The sequence below is a fragment of the Garra rufa genome, chromosome 13 (genome assembly GCF_049309525.1).
Source record: "Garra rufa chromosome 13, GarRuf1.0, whole genome shotgun sequence".
Taxonomy (NCBI): domain Eukaryota; kingdom Metazoa; phylum Chordata; class Actinopteri; order Cypriniformes; family Cyprinidae; genus Garra; species Garra rufa.
In genome coordinates this window covers 7,905,380-7,921,955 of record NC_133373.1, presented here as the reverse complement: position 1 = coordinate 7,921,955, position 16,576 = coordinate 7,905,380, and the positions used below count along the sequence as shown (strand labels likewise).

At 34.1% G+C, this 16,576-nt stretch overlaps 1 protein-coding gene across 1 annotated transcript; it reads left to right on the top strand.

Annotated features, from left to right (window-relative positions):
• Nucleotides 1-2,454: 2,454 nt before the first annotated feature.
• Nucleotides 2,455-12,845, top strand: fam167ab (family with sequence similarity 167 member Ab). Its single transcript, XM_073816775.1, has 3 exons — nt 2,455-2,555; nt 7,610-8,097; nt 10,116-12,845. Exons 2-3 carry the CDS (start codon nt 7,759-7,761, stop codon nt 10,377-10,379), a joined length of 603 nt encoding a protein of 200 aa, XP_073672876.1. The 5' UTR covers nt 2,455-2,555; nt 7,610-7,758; the 3' UTR covers nt 10,380-12,845.
• Nucleotides 12,846-16,576: the final 3,731 nt, after the last annotated feature.

Here is a 16,576-nt window from a genome sequence, read left to right as displayed (position 1 = left end):
AAACACACAAAAAAACATTGTTGATTAATATGTTGTTATATTTTAACATTTATTTTATTCTATTTTACTGTTACTTTATTATTTTTTATATTATTATTATTTACCTTATTTTCACATTACATATTATTTTTCTATAATATATTTGATTGTAAATCACACTTTACAATGAAAGCTCTGCAAAAGATCAAAATTGAAATTTTGGGGGATTTCGTAGTAAAAATAAATTTAAAAAAGATGAAGATAAATAAAAAAGATAAAATTGTTGATTAATATTTTGTTATATTTTACCTTTATTAAATTATATTTTATCTTATTTTAACTTTATTATAATATATTTTATTGTAAACAACACTACAATAACTGCTCTGGAAAAGATTAAAAAAATTAATTAATTAATAATAATAAAAAAATTAAATACAAAAAACATTGTCAATTAATATTTTATTATATTTTCACTTTATTTTATTATATTTTTTTCAGTTTATTGTGTTTTTATATTATATTTTATCTTATTTTCACATTATTATATTTTACTATAATGCATTTTATTGTAAATCACACTTTACAATAAAAGTTCTGCAAAAGATCTGGGGGGTTTCTTTTTAAAAAAAGATAAAGACAAATAAAAAAGATAAAATTGTTGATTAATATTTTATTATATTTTACCTTTATTATATAATATTTGATATTATTTCCACATTATTATACTTTATTATAATATATTTTATTGTAAACCACACTACAATAACAGCTCTGCAAAAGATAAAAATAAATAAATAAGAATAAATTAATAATAAATTAATAATAATAAAAAATGTAGATTAATATTTTATTATATTTTCACTTTATTATATTTAATTTTCAGTTTATTATGTTATTATATCATATTTTCACATTATTATATTTTATTAATATATTTTATTCAGTAATGGCTACCGAAGTCTCAATGATAGTCGTAAATGTCAATATATCATCTACTTTTAATCTAAATAACTACTTTTTGTTGTGTGCAATATTATTTTAACCAGTGGGCGTATTTTAGAATGATATTCAGAGAAATTTTTCAGGCAAATTGTCACTGCTTAAAATAGGCAGTGTTTATGATATATTTATGTTTTTTAATTACATGATCAAAAATGTAAGTTCTGTCAATGTTCCAACCCAACAACAAAAACAGCCGCTTACCACCTCAGACCAACTACTTCTGATTTCTGTTCCCGATAACAGCAAAAATACCATCAAGTGAAAATAGGAATAGAAACATGTATATATACCAGCTTTATATCCGTCTTGTTTTTTCAACGAGGAAATAAGCCGTTGTTTGTGAATGGGCGAGACTTCCGGTTTATTAGCCGCTGTAGGGAACTGGAAAAATAACAACGTGCAGTAAAAGGCAAAACTGTTTGCACTACAAACCAGTGTGTTCATAATTAAGATGATACATTAAAATAATATGGTAAGACACACCAGTTTGCAGTATCGGGCAGCAAAACGAGCTGTTTTTTACAGTAATAGCTGCAAGCGAATTTACAAATGGCCGCGCCCGCTTTAACGCGAAAAACTAGGCGGATAGCATACTTATGTAAAAATAATGACTAATACAAGTTACATTATCAACATTGTCCAGCAGAGGTCACACAAACAATCTAATAGGCTACATGGCCATCAGCAGGCAGTTTAAATATTAAACATTTACGCATTTCCATAATCAAAAATAATAAGTATTTTGGAAATAGACTTGATATCACGACAAAGTGCTCTTTTACTTTTCTAGTCCTACGTTTTAAAGTTCTATAAATACATATTTGTGACCCTAAACCACAAAACAAGTCATAAGGGTACTTTATTGTTTATACTCAAAGCTGAATACATAAGCTTTCCATTGATGTATGGTTTGTTAGGATAGGACAATATTTGGCTGAGATACATCTATTTGAAAATCTAGAATCTGAGGGTGCAAAAAAATCAAAATATTGAGAAAATCTTAAAGTTGTCTAAATTAAGTTCTTAGCATATACTATCCTAATCAAAAATTACGTTTTGATATATTTACGGTAGGAAATGTACAAAATATCGTCATGGAACATGATACTTCATATCCTAATGATTTCTGGCATAAAACAAAAATCGATCATTTTGACCCATACAATGTATTTTTGGCTATTGCTACAAACATACCGTGCTACTTAAGCGTTTTGTGGTCCAGGGTCACATTTAGAATTAAATGCTTTTAAAAATGTTTGAAGTAGCCTATTATGAAATGTAATATTTGTTTAACATTATGCAAGAGCATAACGACTATAACTGTTTTAGAAGAGTGTGAGTTGGCCTCTCCTCGCTGTGAAATCCGCGAGATGCTGCTGAACTCTCGGCTTTGTGCAGATTCTTTACCGTCTCCACGACAACCACCACAACCTGACGCAACTTACGCCCCTCCTCCAGTCAAGCCTCTCATCTCATTCAAGAAACAAGTGTGGAGTAAAAGCAGTGTTGTTGTGCTCTCTCCGGTACAGCAGGACGCGAGGAGTGCAAGTGCCTGACAAACTACTATGAAGGTAAGAATCATCTTTTCCTTAATACTATCTGTGTAAAGAGACTCTATAAACCCATATAAACTAGATCAAATATTCACTAAGAGTCACTGAACTGGCTAATATTTTGCAGTATGTTTAAGATGACTTTCAACAGCCTAAATTGACTTTTCTACACATGATGTATCTGCTTCATGGTGTTTAACCATGAAGAGGTTAATTGAGCTGGTGCATTTTAAAGTATCTTTTATGAAGTTATTCTTGTAAACAAATTTCATGTCCCTGATTTGTCTAGACAGTATTCAGCACTGAACAAGTTTTAGTTTGTTTTATTAGGCTCGGTTAATCATTGCTTTGTGATGTGTAATGAATGAAGTATTTGGTAATAGTCAAATTTTTGCATGTTGTTACACAGCTAACAGTTTCAATGGAAAGTTATTAGTCATCAAGGCATTATTCATGCCCAATAACACTGGTCGTGAAGTGAGCCTTTGGCCAGAATAGTTCATTTTTGCTCCAAACAAGAGAATCATTTTATGCTGAGAAAACAAGATTTGCACTCCAGATATACGACAGTAAGGTTGACCGCATCTAATTAGATGTGGATAAAAGCAGTCATGCCTAGTGTTCCAAACTGCCTGTTTGGCCCGAAAACATTTAATATGTCTGGAAAAAGGAGAATTTTTCCCTTGTGATCTGCATTTTTAACCATAATACTTTAGAGAGCGTGGAAAGATGCAGTACTCAAAACCAATATTATCCATGAAAAGAAAATGTAAAAAAAAAAGTTTCAAATTTTGTCTGTTGATAAATGGGCCATTCTGTAGAATTGGTGCAAACTGCTGTCCCACAACCAAAAAACACATTTAAAAAGCATTTAAGTATTCAAATGTTTACTAAGATCCTTTTATTGTCTATTGAAACCCACTATAATATTTAAAACATGATTAAAACGTAATAAATACTGTATATAAAATCATCATTTATCAGTTACCCAGTTACTTTCCATTGGAAGGTGGCTGTCCTAAACCCTAAGCCCTAAATTTCAACTTGAAAATGATACTGAAATATTTTTTTGCATTTTATTCCGTTGTTGTTTTTAAAAATATCTTTTTGGCTGAAATTGATTTGAACTACACCTCTACATTTATGATTATAAAATATGAATGTGTTCAAATTAATGTTCTCATAGCTACATGGCGAGTAGATAGGTCCCATTTTAGGGTAAATGTGTTCAAAAGTCTGAAAATCTGTGTGTAACTTTAAAGAATGTCACTACCGAACACCTTTTGTCTATAATTAAACACTTTTGCGGGAGTTATTCCATAACATTTAGTTTTTGTATGTGTACAATTGTTCAGAACTGTGTTAGCTAACCATGTGTTGATAAGCATCTTTAAGCTAGCTTCAAAAGTCTCTAAAATTGTCACTATCGAAACAGTCACAAAACATTTGGGGGCGTTTCGGTAGTGACAGCTTTGTTTTTTTGAGCGTTATCCCATAAAAATGTCACTACTGAAAAAAACACAACTGAAACATGTCATCTTAGTTTCGGTAGTGACAAAAGGGAAACATAATCCTTTAATATACACTGTAAAAAGTTTTCACCAGATTCAACTTAAAAAGTTCAGCAGCTGCCTTAAAATTTTAAGTTAAATCAGCCTAAAACTACATGTCATTTTAACTTATAACAATAAAAATTAGTTGATTTAACTTGTGAGTTGAAATGACTTAAGTTGATTTAACTTAAAATTTTAAGGCAGCTGCTAAACTTAAGTTTTTAAGTTGAAACTGGTGAAAACTTTTTACAGTGTAGTTATGCAATTTTTTTGTGTTTTAGTATGTTTTAGTATGTGGTCGCTACCAAAACATGGTCATGACTGAAACATAGGATGTTTTGTCAAAAATAAAGTATACTGAATTATCAACTAAGATGTTACACTGTAAAAAGATTTCAGCAGTTTCAACTTAAAAACCTAAGTTAAGCAGATGCCCTAAAATTTTAAGTTAAATCAACTTAAGTTAAAACTGCAAGTTATTTCAACTCACAATAATAAAATTAGTTAAAATGACTTGCAGTTTTAAGTTGATTTAACTTAAAATGTTAAGGCAGCTGCAGAACTTATGTTTTTAAGTTGAAAGATAGCGTTTGGTTCAATGTATATTCAAACTGAATCCTTAACTTTAAAATCAGTATGATTTACCTCTGAATGCTGTTTAATAAAATAGAAAAAATATATATTTACAAGGAAGATGTAAGCAAAATCTTAATAGGTCAATATAACCCTTCTAATTAAATTATACATTACTGTGTTTCGGTAGTGACAAATTTGGGGAGAGGACAACTATTCCAAAACTATCTGAAAATGCAATATGAGAATTACCTGCACAATTACTAGAAATGTGTACCAAAATTTGTGGACAAAAACACTTTTTTAAACTTTGAAGCAATTCTGTAGAATGGCCCATATATTCATGCTGCAATTAGTTTTCTCCATACATAATTTTCGTCCTTATTTCACCATGAATTATCATTAGTTTGCCTCATATTTTAAAGTCTATGTATTTAGTCACTCTTTTTAGAAGCACATATTTTTCGGACTAAAGTGAGAGTGGTCCGGGATGAATGGATCCCCCTGTGAGATGAGTCACATTACTGCTGCCACACACAGAGCTGGAAAAGTGCGGGAGGTGGAGCAAAGCGCTAAATGAGCCGAGACTTCATGACTGTGATTAGTCCCGTAGCCGTGTGGAGGTTAATGTGAGGCCAATTAACAACCAGCACACTCCTCTTATGGGAAGAACACATTCCTAGTGCAGCTGCTTGATGAAACACGTCAAGGCAATCCGCCAAACATTATATCACACATACATTACATTAGACAGACAGCTTTAAGGGAAAGCATTAAACATGTGGGTGGTCCCTGTGATTGTCTTCTCAGCAGGTTCTCAGTAGTTTCGCTTGTCTGTATTAGAGTACTGAGAGGCTGTAATTGAGCAGCATTATATTCTTTGGTGATTGTCACAGGTCTGGCTGCTGTAGTGAGGAGTGACATTTAGTTCTTTAGAGCAGACAGTCTTCAGTGCTGCTGACTCATAGGCTGGGCTTAGTCACTATGGCAACCACCAGCTTTCTAAGATCCACAGTGTGATATGAGGCATGGATGGAAAGCGTCCATGTGATCGCTAAACTTCCCATTTTAACCATGATTAAGCCAGAGGAATAGAAATACAAATTAAAACCAAATAATACAGATAATTAAAATGATTTTGTGGTAAAGTAAATAATACAGAAAAACAAGTGTAATTTCTACATTAAATAATTGAGTTCAGGCAACAACAACAAAAAGAGTAAATTCAATATTAGTATTCAATTTAATTTCAATTTAAGCTTGAAATTTTTACGTAAAAGTATATTTTACTTGGAATTGTTTGTTATAAGTAAATATCAAAGTCATGATCATGTTGTTCCCATCATGCACTTGGGGATTAATAAATAATAAGGTTACATTTTTAGCTGTTTTCGAGATGCTTTTACACAGTTTTATGGTTGCTTTTGTTGTTAAGTTAAGTTTTCTAAATTTAATTTTCTCAAAATGACCCATTCATACTCAAAAACTATTCACTGATTGTTACCGTCATTGAGGTCTCTGTGTTCATTTGGTTAGTAACTACACTGAGTCAACATATAACCTTAAAAACAATAAGGAGCCGTAAACTTGCTTACGTTTGTATGTGAACCTCATGCTTTAATGGCATTTTTTCAGTGCTATGATGTCTGAGTACAGTTTACAAACCGTGGCTGAGTGAATTGTACGTGAGGACTGCAGGGTAAACTTAAAATAATTAAGTAGAAATTACTCATCAAACTCTAACTGTACATGTTAAATTTACTTATTTCCTCTGCTAATTTTACTTAACTTAGTTAAGTAGATTTTACTTAATTCCATACTTAAATTTTACTTAAAAAATATGCGTGCAAATAGGTAATAAAAATTAAGTACATTTACTTATTGTTTTTTTCAGTGTACAAGACAAAATTGATGTTTTTTTTTTTTTTAAACAATGTCACTTATATGAAAATAAATAGTATAGTTTTGGTGTACAAACAATTATCACTCAGAAATTGCTTGTAAATTTCACAGACGATTACAAAGAAAAAACATTTAACGCTAAATTAAACACTTTTACACGTTTTAAAGCAGAAAAAAATAGTATATTCTTGTAAAACACTCAATTATGCTTTATTTACAACTTTGAAAATATATTTTGTTTTTTATTTTATTTAAATAATCATATGTGACCAGTCATAAGGGTCGTTTTTTTTTTATTAAGTTTTATGCATTTATAGAAAGTCGAGATACATCTATTTGAAAATCTTGAATCTGAGGGTGCAAAAAAATCAAAATACTGAGAAAATCACTTTTAAAGTTGTCCAAATGAAGTTCTTAGCAATGCATATTACTAATAAAAAATTAAGTTTTGATATATTTCATGGAACATGACTCTTAATCTTAATCTTTACTTAATAGCCTAATGATTTTTGGCATAAAAGAACAAATAATAAGGGTCACATATTAAAAATATATTATTAAAATTAATTATAATTAGGATAAATCTGATAATTGTAAAAACAATTGAATTTAATTTAATTTGTCTAGCAAGCAATATTCAGTCTGTTAAAACATTTGAACAAACAATTAAAATAATAATTATAAATAGTTATAAATACAAATATATAATATGATGTATTATAATATATATAAACCTGGTTATTGTGTATCACATACATTCAGTTTATTGGTACTATGTTTCATTTATGTATGACTGACAAATATGCATCACATTAAGGGCATTTGTTTATGTTAAAATTGTCCAGTTATGCCCAATTGAAATGTATGGAAGTTTTAAGTGCTATCTTTAATATTAGGCCTCAAATTTTAAATGATAAAAAGGTAACAGGTTTGTTTCGATTAATAGGAAAAAAACAAGAAGCAAGATGTGTTAGGCTGCACTACGGAGATGATATTGTTGGAAAAATGGAAGCTCAATATCTTCATTGTTGATTTATTTTATAGCCCCACAGACGCAGCATCCTGGTTACAGCAAGCAAATCCAAAGGCCTACTGTATCTTTATTGATCAAACAAGGCAATGAGATCATCGGACCACTTAAATTGATTTTCTCTGTTTATTTTTGGCCACGCTAACCACTTCCTCAAAAGGCCATGGATGCCAGCTCAATACCTCAGATTAATATAGATGACTATGATAGCCTTGAGGTTGCCCCAGATGATCATTTGAGAAACTTGAAAGCATTGACTGAGAAGCTCAGACTTGAGACCAGAAGGCCGTCCTATCTTGAGTGGAAGGAACGAGTGGAAGCTCAAAGCTCCAAAGGCTTAGCCGTGTCAGAGGACTCATCAGAGCTGGAGAAAGTTGTTGAACTGAAGCCCAGCGTCTCACCTCGGAATTCCCAAGTGACTGCAGGAAATGGCCTGATTTCTAGAAGCCTTGGAGGATTCGATAATATTGACGAAGCTCTGGTTTGGCTTAGAAAAGAACTGGTAAGTTAAAATGTTTCAAAATCCGGATTCTGAATAATTCTTCATTTGTCGACTGAAGTTAAATGGCCTTATTTCTGAATTTAAACTGAATTTAATTAATTTAAAAAAAAATTGAAGGGGAAAAAGCCAAAAAAATCTGGGTAATAAAATGTATGATTGCACGTCAAAGTTTTCAGAAAAAATGGGGGGGAAAATTGTAGTACAAATATAAAACAGCGCCAATATTAGAAAATGTAAAATTAAAAAAGTATATAAATAGCTTGTTTTACTAAGGAAACACTGTCCAACAGCAACACCAGCTGGTAAAGTTACAGCAGGAATTTGCGTCTCTTGCCTCCTCTGAGCCCATTGAGTTTTAACAGACCCCCTAAAACGTGAAGGAATAGGCGCAATATTTTGACAAACTAAAGTTAATAGGTGGTAAGGATATGTAAGAGCAGTATTAATTAAGATACTAGACTAATATTTCACCTACCTGACCGGAAATGTTAACATCAAATGCAACTCTGGTCAAGATTCTTGCCCTGGAAATCCTGGTTCAGTTTGGCCAGCCACAAACGCCTTTTGTTCCTCAGACAGTTTTTTGCACTCTTCTCCTTGATTTGTTATAACTTTTGGCAGTCTATAGTACTCCAAATGTTTTTCCCGGTCTGACCGATTAGTACAGACCAAAACATGACAATAACTGACCCTTTTTAGCAGCAATAATCAGCAAAATATGCAAGTTTCATTTGGTTCAGTGGCATTGTTTACATTTGGTGCAGCCAATATGGCCGATTGATGATGCATCGTAAAAACGGCAGATGGGAATGAGAGACGATCGCTCTGTATTCCTGTAAATGTAATCACTTCTCTTCCACACAGTCATGTGGTACAAGGCATACGTGTGTATGCACAGGCCATTACAGCCAAGGCACGCAATGAGGCTCCTTTGGCCACATCAAAAACCTTTCTTTCACTGCCTTTGCCCTGTGGGTGTCCATAAACATTTACAAAAAGAAAATTGGACACAATAACAAAAAACAGGGCAAGTTGCTGTACAAGGGGACTTCTAAAGATCTATATCTCCTTCCTTAATTTTAAGCCCCTTGTTACTTGTTGTTTGCTAACAAAGATGGATCTACATGCCTATGTTTATTTTAATGGTTAGTGGCATTTTAAGTAGTAGCCATGAGCCTGAAAGGTAGAGAGACTTGCACTAGCATTCAAAAGTAAACCCAAAAATAAAAATTCTGTCATTAGTTACTCACCCTTATGTTGTTTCCAAACCCGTAAGACCTTCGTTCATCTTCAGAACACAAATTAAGATATTTTTGATGAAATCCGAGAGCTTTCTGACACTGCATAGACAGCAAGGGTCCTACCATGTTCAAGGCCCAGAAAGGTACCAAGAACATCAACAAAATAGACCATGTGACATCGGTGGTTTAACAGTAATTTTATAAAGCTACAAGAATTCTTTTTGCTGTGCAAAAAAGCCCCTAAAAGAACAAATTTATTCAACATTCTCAGAATCTCAATGCATTTTTTAATGTTTATGTGCAGATAAAAGCATGTGCATGTGGTATGGTACTCTTTAAAATGACACTAGGGTGACGCGGAGAAGAATTGTTGAATACATTTATTTTAGGGTTTTTTGTGCACAAAAGGTATTCTTGTAGCTTCATAAAATGATGGTTGAACTACTGATGTCACATGGACTATTTTGTCAATGTTCTTCGTACCTTTCTGGACCTTGAACGTGGTAGGACCCTTGCTGTCTATGGAGGGTCAAAGACCTCTTAAATGTCATCAAAAATATCTTAATTTGTGTTCTGAAGATGAACGAAGGTCTTACGGGTTTGGAACGACATGAGGGTGAGTATTTAAAGACAGAACTTTCATTTTTGGGTGAACTATCCTATTAAGGAGCAACAAACCCAACAACGTCAATGCAAACAATGCAGTGAACATCAAAACAGTGAGCCGTAAAGTAACTCTGAACTAATGAGTTTCTCCTACCTGTTATTCATTGACAGATGGAAATGCGCATCCAGGACCAACAGTTGGCCCGCCAACTTATGCGACTACGTGGAGACATCAACAAACTCAAAGTGGAGCAGACGTGTCACCTGCATCGCCGGATGCTCAACGACGCCACCTTTGGCCTGGAGGAGCGTGACGAGCTGTCGGATCTTTTATGTGATGGACCCGTCACTCCAGGGTTTGGCCTCTCTTCACCACTGCGCCTCATTGGTGTCACCAAGATGAACATCAACTCCAGACGCTTTTCCCTTTGCTAGGCATTTAAGGAATGACCCAACTGCAAAAGAAATGAATCAGCGACTCAAAATGGCCTACTCTGGTAGTCGTTGTTAAAGTGAATGATCTTAGACAACTGTTTTGGAACCTATAAGAACTGTCGTTATCCACCTTTTTTTTAATTCAGAAGTAAGCATATGGGTGAGACTTCCGGTTCATTAGCCACTATAGGGAAATAACGAAAAGAATAACAACGTGCAGGAAACGGTAAAACTGTTTGCACTACAAACCAGTGTGCTCATAATTAAGATAATATGTTAAAATAATATGGTAAGACATACCAATTTGAAATATTGAGCAGCAAAACTAACTGTTTTGGACAGCTAAGACCACAAGCCAAACCCATAAAGTGTACAAATGGCCACGCTCGCTCTCACAGGAAGAAAAAGGTGGATAGAACATCCTGTGCCTCTTGCTATGTACTTGTGCCAGGGAAACCTTTTCAGTTAATCAAATAAACAATAGACAATGACTTTTAAAAAATGTCTGATACGCTAGCCATGGCTGTATGCCTTAGATACAGTTCTTGTTGTGATCATGGGATATCAACCGGCGTCCCTTACCTCACACATGCTCTGTTTCAAAACCTTGTAAGGTATCAAATGCACACCCTTTGACGTGAAGACTATTTCAAAATAGGTATTTTAATTATAGTACTTCCCAAGACAAATTCATGGTGAAAGCAATCCCATAATGCACTGTGATGATAAGCTCAATGAAAGCATCAGAAATGTTGATTATTAATAAACTTATATCATATGATACTGAAAAGTATTGATTATTTTAATTTAAACTGATGATTCTATAACATTTTTGCATATATTAATGCTCATTAGTGCATTAGCTTAGCAACATCATGCAATCCCACTTTTTCAGGTGCCTTGGTTCCAGAAGAATTTTTCCCGTTCATTTCCCTCATATATAAGGATCTTCATTAAAGAGTTATAAGCCGTGAACCAAACCATCCAGCTATGAGGTGATTCACAAAATTATAAACTTTGATTTGAAGCAACAAAAAGACAAAGTCTTTCACTATTAAACATGATTATTGTTTGCACTACAAACCAGTGTGTTCATAATTATGATAATACATTAAAATAATATAGTAAAACACACATATTTTGAAATAAAAAGCACCAAAACCAGCTGTTTTGTACGGCTAAAAATAGGATGCAGATGAGACCAGAAGCCAGACCCATAAAATTTACAAAGCGCCCACTCTTACCGGAAAAATAAGATGGGTAAGTTACCTTACAGAGAAAATTATTTTAATCTATTTTCATTTTTACGAAATGATATGGATTCTTAAATCCCAAAGAATCGATTAATCCGTTTTAAAAGGTCTCATATTTCAAATTATGTGTTTTATTACAGTTTTCAAACAATAAATGCCGTTTTGGCGTTGTTCAATATGGAGTGACAGATCGCTGTAGCGCCTCAGTTCAGAGAAGCTGAACGTGAACTGATCATCTCCCCCGCTTTAACCAGTTTCAGCACGAAATAAACATCCGAAGGTATGTTAAAAGAAAGAGTAAAACTTACCGAAATCCGTACCCTGTCTCATGTAATCGCTCAATCAGTGTTTAAACCGTCGAAGATGTAAATAAAACAGCTTGTAAACAGCGTCACAAAACGTCACATTTACCTCAGAGAAAAACATCGATTATTCGGTGAGCTCTAGAGAGGAGCATTTTGCTGAATGCACCATATAAGATATTCATTATCATTTTTACTGTTTTCTGTGTTTAATTTATGTTTAAATAAATCCGTCAAGTGTTTATGATAGCCACCATTGAAATGTTTATATATACGTTATAACGTACTTTGAACGTTTAACCTTCAATATTATAGTATAGTATAGTACCAGCTGACTCTCCTATATTTTACAGTATTAAGATTTAATTTTTTTTCTTGAGAAAATTTGTGGAAATCAAATCGAATTGTGAAATGTATCAAAGCTCAGCCCTAGTATTTTTACTTCTGGAACCAGAAAGTTACACTCTGTTAAAATAAAATGAATCAAATCTCCCATGAGGAATGTAATTTGAGTGTCATGTAGACTTGCTGTCTATGTAGAGCACTCCAAATCGGTCTCTTAAGAGGTGATGATTATGACGTAGGCGGTAGTGAAGCTGCTCACTATAGGTTTTGGAACAGAGCTACAGCCTTAATTCAGGTTTGCTTATGTCTGAGACAAAATGTTTCAAGTACTTTTACATGTGTCTGCATACATCTGTATTTTATATGGAAGAATGCATCAATATCTTATAAACATGACTTTGGTTAGATAGAGTGAACCTATACCTGGTATAAGATATTACGCTTGGAATGTACAGTAAAGATGACATTTGCTATAATATCCCAGTCTGCAGATTATCTTTGGAAACATGCTTACAGAAACTCGGAAAGGTTCTGATAATTCATACTACAATAAATCATTTACAGTACATTGTTGTTGAGTTAGTATGTTACTAAGAAAGGGTAGCTGATGCTAATCTCTAAGTATGTAGCCAATTACTCTTTAGTGGTTCCATTGCCCAATTTGGCAGATGCGTCTCAGCAGATCTCCATCATTCAGATGACATGTTTTCGTAAACAAAAACTCCAACATATGTGCAAAGGCTACCATAATAACACTCAATTACCTTATTTGTGGATGTTTAGATGCTTCCTGTTAGTTTGAACACTGGAGTATTTTGGTTCACTGGGTTTTCTTGAAGACTTGCAGTGCTTTTTTAATGAATGTTAATATTGTGGTGGATAACTCAGTACAATAGGCCTAGCTCAGAGAAAATGTCTTGGCTTTCTCATTCACATTTCTTTAAAAGATAGGGTGAAACCAGCTCTGAACAAAAGCTGAAAGGGTGTGTTTTAAACCAAAGTCCTCTTTCAGGAAGGTAGTGTTTCACATCCCTTCACAATGACTGGCTTTTGTGTACGGCCAAAGCATCCTTGATCAATGATAAACTTCCAAAGCATTCTGGGACTTGACATATTGTCTCACAATTAGCAGTTTTAATTAGCAATCTTATAGCTATCTGATATTATAACAAAAGTTGATACCGGCCCTTGGATTTGATTGGTCGAGTGGCTGATATTCCAAAAGCGTGGACAATTTTTACTGTTTGTATTGGGATTACTTTCAGTGACAGAGCAAAAAATATATGTAACGTGCATTATTGTGTCTAAAATTAAAGTTACTCAATACTAACATTTTTATTAAACTTTAAAAAGCAATATCATGCTCGCAGTCATGTTGTTGGCACGAATATCCACACTTGTCTGATGTTGCTTAATCAATTTCGATTTTTCTTAGAAAACGGCATCTTTCGTGCAAAGCCATATACATTTTTCATTTTAAAATTACCAGTTACCTTTTTAATTTATTTATTCAGTGGCAAAATTGGGCTGATTTTGAACAATAACATAAACTTTTAAAGACAAGCCCACTGTGAGCTATGAGGTTGTTGTTTTTGTTGAAGCCATCAGTCCACATTATTGGAATTTTTTTTTTTTTTCAATAAATTTGGTGTTCACCAGCCAAATCCCTGGTGAAAAACTACATTACCCATGAATCTCTAATAGTCAACAGTCTCTAGCACCAAATGAACCCTTTAGCATCCACCAGCTCCCTTGAAGCACTGTAAATAGTGTAATAGAGTCAGTATCCCTACTCTTTCAAAAACTACTGAAATATCTAAAACTATATCATGCATTTTATGTAATAACCACAATATATTATACAAAATAATTTGAAATCCATTATGTAATTTACAGTGCTTCAAGGGATCATTCTTTCCCTCATTAAAGCTGTTAAGTACACAGTCTTGAACTGTTTTTGTCTGATTTACAAAGTTGTGATTCACCTCGTAGCAGGTTCACGGCTTATAACTTTTTAACCTAAGAGAAAAAATAACCGAAACCAAGGCTGGCCACTAGTCCCGTCCAAATAGGGCTTATACTGCCTTTATAAAACCATCAAGACACCTGCCGCTGTGGAGCTATTGTCTGCCACCTAATGCACTGTCTCTCTCTGTATCATTGTCTCCAGTGCAGCTGTCATGTCAAATGCCATCTAACATGACATAAGCTCCCAGCTCCTTGTTAGCTTAGGATCAGGGTACTGACCTTTGACACTTTTTGTGTGTTCCTAAAGCAGCTCAGTTTGTCAGGATGTTCTTCTTGGCTCCAGTGAGGAATGAGGGTTTTACGCATGCATGCGCCCTGGAATTACAGGTATGTGCTGTGTAAGCGGAGTTATGCATCACGTTCATCTTCAAGAGGCATTTTAGTCTTATTCCTACCAATAGCGTGATTTCACATACGGGTGCCAAAGCTTGTTCTGAAGTACATGGGATAATGCCAATCGGTGTCTTTGAGGACTGTAGTTCTTAGAAGACTCTCGAGCACAAAAGAATTAAAAGGGCAGATTTATAGCACAAGTTTATCTTCGCCAAAATTAACCTTCTAGGTAACCTCAAAAAAAGAAGTCAATCCAGGGCAAAGGCCTCTTGTTTCAGAGGTAACTAATTAGAGAGAGAGGGAGCACACTGGTGCACTGTGGGATACGTTTAATCCTACTTATCGTTGCGTGATAGTTACATGCTCGGATAAATTGAGCAGGCTTATGCCTATGTTAGGGATTCCTCTTAAATGCCTATTTTTGTCAAGCTTTTATTGGCTATTCCATTAGTTGTGAGTGTATGTCTTAACAAGTGCCTATCTATGAAATGATTAATTTAGGCTAATTATGGTCAATCTGGTTTGCAACTGTAGGTCAAGTGCCCCCTGGTGGCAACAACGTAATATGGCCAAACCAATCATTTTCTACTTTATATAAAACATTAGTAAGCAAAAATGACTTTTTGAAGCAAAATTGTCATAAATGAGAACGTAAGTGCTGCATTTTTTAATAAACTCATACTTCAGTCATGTTCTGTACAGATTACAGAATATTACTTACATCCATGTTGGATGATACAATCAGTGATTCTGCAAGGCACAATGTTGGATTACTGAAATCTCTGAGGAGAAAACGGTGAATGACGGGACGTGAATGTAATGCAGTGTACTGAATATTGCATTCTCCATCTGCCAGAAAACTGACATTGTCTAATATCCAAATTTTCCAGGTTTTCAGTCGAAAACAAAAATATATAGTGCTACATTTCCTACCTGAAGAAACCCACATGATAATAACTGGGTGATTATAACCAATCCTGGCTGAAACAACATATAAACGAAGTGAAATAAAATATATGTTAAAGAAAAAACAAGTGTAACAAGAACATTGACCAGTTAATATAAGGGTGTAAAGAGGGTCAAGTTTTGATTAGCACTTCAGTGCAGGAGGAAATATACTGCACCTCACTTCCATCAGGTTACAACACACATAAGGCAATGCAGACGCACTTTAGGAAGGCCACTAGGCAATGCTCCAAACTGCACCTTCACACTGATCACATGTTGCACTATTAAATAAGGCTAGGCAGCTTATTTCTGTGACAGAATTGAAAAAAAAGTTACCTGCAAATGATCATTTAACAAACTTTTCACAACTGAGCATGAACTCACAATGGTGTTTTTTAAATGTTTTTATAAATGTGACCCTGGACCACCAAACCAGTCTAAAAGGAACACTCCACTTTTTTTGGAAATAGGCTCATTCTCCAACTCCCCCCGAGTTAATAAGTTGAGTTTTAAAAATCCGTTTTGAAATCCATTCAGCCGTTCTCCTGTTCTGGCGATATCACTTTTAGCATAGCTTAGCATAGATCATTGAATCCTATTAGACCAATAGCAACACGTTCAAAAATGACCAACGAGTTTCCATATTTGTCCTATTTAAAACTTGACTCTTCTGTAGTTATATCGTGTACTAAGACCGGTGGAAATGCAAAGCTTCAATTTTCTAGGCTGATAAGATTAGGAACTACACTCCCATTCCGGCGTAATAGTCAAGGAAGTTTGCTGCCGTAATAAGGCTGAAGCAGGAGCAGTAATACCACGCAGCACATGTGCAAATGCAAAACTAGCTGGGAACTCATTTCTGATAATACTCCGCCTGCTTCGGCCATATTACGGCAGCAAACTTCCTTGACTATTACGCCGGAATGGAAGTGTAGTTCCTAATCTTATCAGCCTAGAAACTCGCAGCTTTGCATTTCCACCGGCCTTA